This window comes from Vombatus ursinus, unplaced genomic scaffold (genome assembly GCF_900497805.2).
Source record: "Vombatus ursinus unplaced genomic scaffold, bare-nosed wombat genome assembly UNPS02000186.1, whole genome shotgun sequence".
Classification (NCBI taxonomy): Eukaryota; Metazoa; Chordata; class Mammalia; order Diprotodontia; family Vombatidae; genus Vombatus; species Vombatus ursinus.
Genome location: NW_020939964.1, coordinates 1 through 2,009, shown reverse-complemented (window position 1 = coordinate 2,009; position 2,009 = coordinate 1). Strand labels below are relative to the sequence as shown.

The 2,009-nt window shown below is 58.8% G+C and overlaps 1 protein-coding gene across 1 annotated transcript; it reads left to right on the top strand.

Annotated features, from left to right (window-relative positions):
• Positions 1-46: 46 nt before the first annotated feature.
• On the top strand, positions 47-1,628 carry LOC114032083 (transmembrane protein 145-like; the record flags this gene model as incomplete). The annotated part of the gene is made up of 3 exons (XM_027847586.1): positions 47-215; positions 843-1,015; positions 1,490-1,628. Coding segments are annotated over 3 exons (481 nt in total), but the record flags the coding sequence as incomplete, so codon positions are not given.
• Between the last annotated feature and the right edge of the window lie 381 nt (positions 1,629-2,009).

Sequence of the window (2,009 nt, the reverse complement as noted above, 5' to 3'; positions counted from 1 at the left end):
CTCTGTCTCTCACCTTCCTCCCTCTGTTTCTGTCTGTCTCTGTCTCTGTGTCTGTCTCTCTCTCTCTTTCTCTCTCCGTCCCTCCCTTTTTCTCCCTCTCCTTTTCTCCCTCCATCCCCAGGGGCCGGATCAGCCATTCAGGCTCTGTGAAACTCTCCGTCTACATGACACTGTACACACTTACACACGTGGTTCTCCTTATCTATGAGGCCGAGGTAAGAGCCCGTCCTGGCCCTCTCTCCCTCCCCCTCCCCCAGTGGCTCTGCTGGTTTCTTCTGTTTCTGCCCTTACTCGGCATGCTCAGCAGGGCTCCCAGTCCCCTCTCCCCTCTGCTCCCTTCTCCTGGTCAGAGCCTCTCATCTCTCTCTGGCTGCACCTTCTGTCTCTCTCTAGCTTTCTCTGCTTCTGTCTCTCATGATCTGTTTCGGGGAGGGGGCTTGCCTTTCTCCGACTCCAATGTAATGGGTTAGGGGCTTCTGCCTTGGCCTGGCCCCCAGGGGGCCGTCCACTGGCATTGACGGTTCATCCTGGCTTGCCCACCCACTGGCCGTGACTTGGCGCAGGTCCCAGAGCCCAGCGTTCGCTTCCTTAGGTGCGTGCCAGGGCCTGACGTTGGGTCTGCTCTTGTGGTCTCTCTGGCCCTGCCTGCCCCTCCTTGTTTCTGTCATTGTGTGGATTTGCAGTCAGAGGGCCTGGATTTGACTCTGCCCACTTATTCCCTGGGTGACTTTGGGAAAATGACCTGGGCCTTCTGTGCCTTAGCTTCCTCATCTGTAAAATGCAGGGCTAGGACGGGAGGACTGGGGCCTCACCACTCTCTCCCTGCTCTCTCTCGGGGCCAGTTCTTTGACCCCGGGCAGGTATTGTACACCTACGAGTCTCCTGCTGGTTATGGGCTCATCGGCCTCCAGGTGGCCGCCTACGTGTGGTTCTGCTATGCTGTGCTGGTGTCCCTGAGGCACTTCCCGGAGAAACAGCCATTCTATGGGCCCTTCTTTGCTGCCTACACGCTCTGGTGAGATGTCCAACGGGGTCCTGAAGCTTCTGGTGAGGCCACTGGATCTTGGCAGCCTGGCCTCTTCAAGCACTGACCCCTCACCTCCAACCTCTTCTGACCCCTGCATTCCCACTCTGATACCTGACCCACATCCCCCATGACCTCCAGCTCCCTCTGATCCTGTGACCTCTGACTACTGTTTATGTCTGTTCCCTGACCTTTGCTTAAAATTCCCCCTCCTGACCTCTGACCTCTCCTAATCCAGGCACCTTCTCTGCCTCTGACATCTTCTGGTGAGACCATAGCCCTGGCCTGGCCTGGGAGACCCTGATCTGGGGAGGGACCTTGGGCACTGTGCTGGGGGAGGGGTGGTCTCTGGTCCCTGTGCTCAGGACCCCTCCCCCCTGCCCCTTAGGGAGCAGGACTTGGGGCCAGGGAGTGGGAGGTGGGCAGAGGTCAGGGCTCACTCCCATCTTTACTCCCGCTCCCCAGGTTTTTTGCTGTCCCTGTCATGGCCCTCATTGCTAACTTTGGCATCCCCAAATGGGCTCGCGAGAAAATCGTCAATGGCATCCAGCTGGGCATTCACCTCTATGCGCACGGGGTATTCCTGGTGAGGATAGAGATGGGAGTAGGGTGGGAGGGGCACTAAAGGCTGGAGCTTGTCTCCTCTCCTCCCCTCCATCTCTTACCTTCTGTCCACCCAGCCTTTTGGTCCTCATCCATTTGTCCCTCTCCATCCTTCTGCCCCCATCCCTCTGCCCTCCGTCTCTCTACCCTCCGTCCCTCTTTTCCCCCATCTCTCTGCCCTCCATCCCTCTGCCCCCATCCCTCTGTCCCCCCTCTCTGCCCTCCATCTCTCTGCCCTCCATCCCTCTTTTCCCCCATCTCTCTGCCCTCCGTCCCTCTGCCCCCATCCCTCTGTCCCCCCATCTCTCTGCCCTCCATCCCTCTGTTCCCCATCTCTCTGCCCTCCATCCCTCTGTCCCCCCTCTCTCTGCCCTCCATCCCT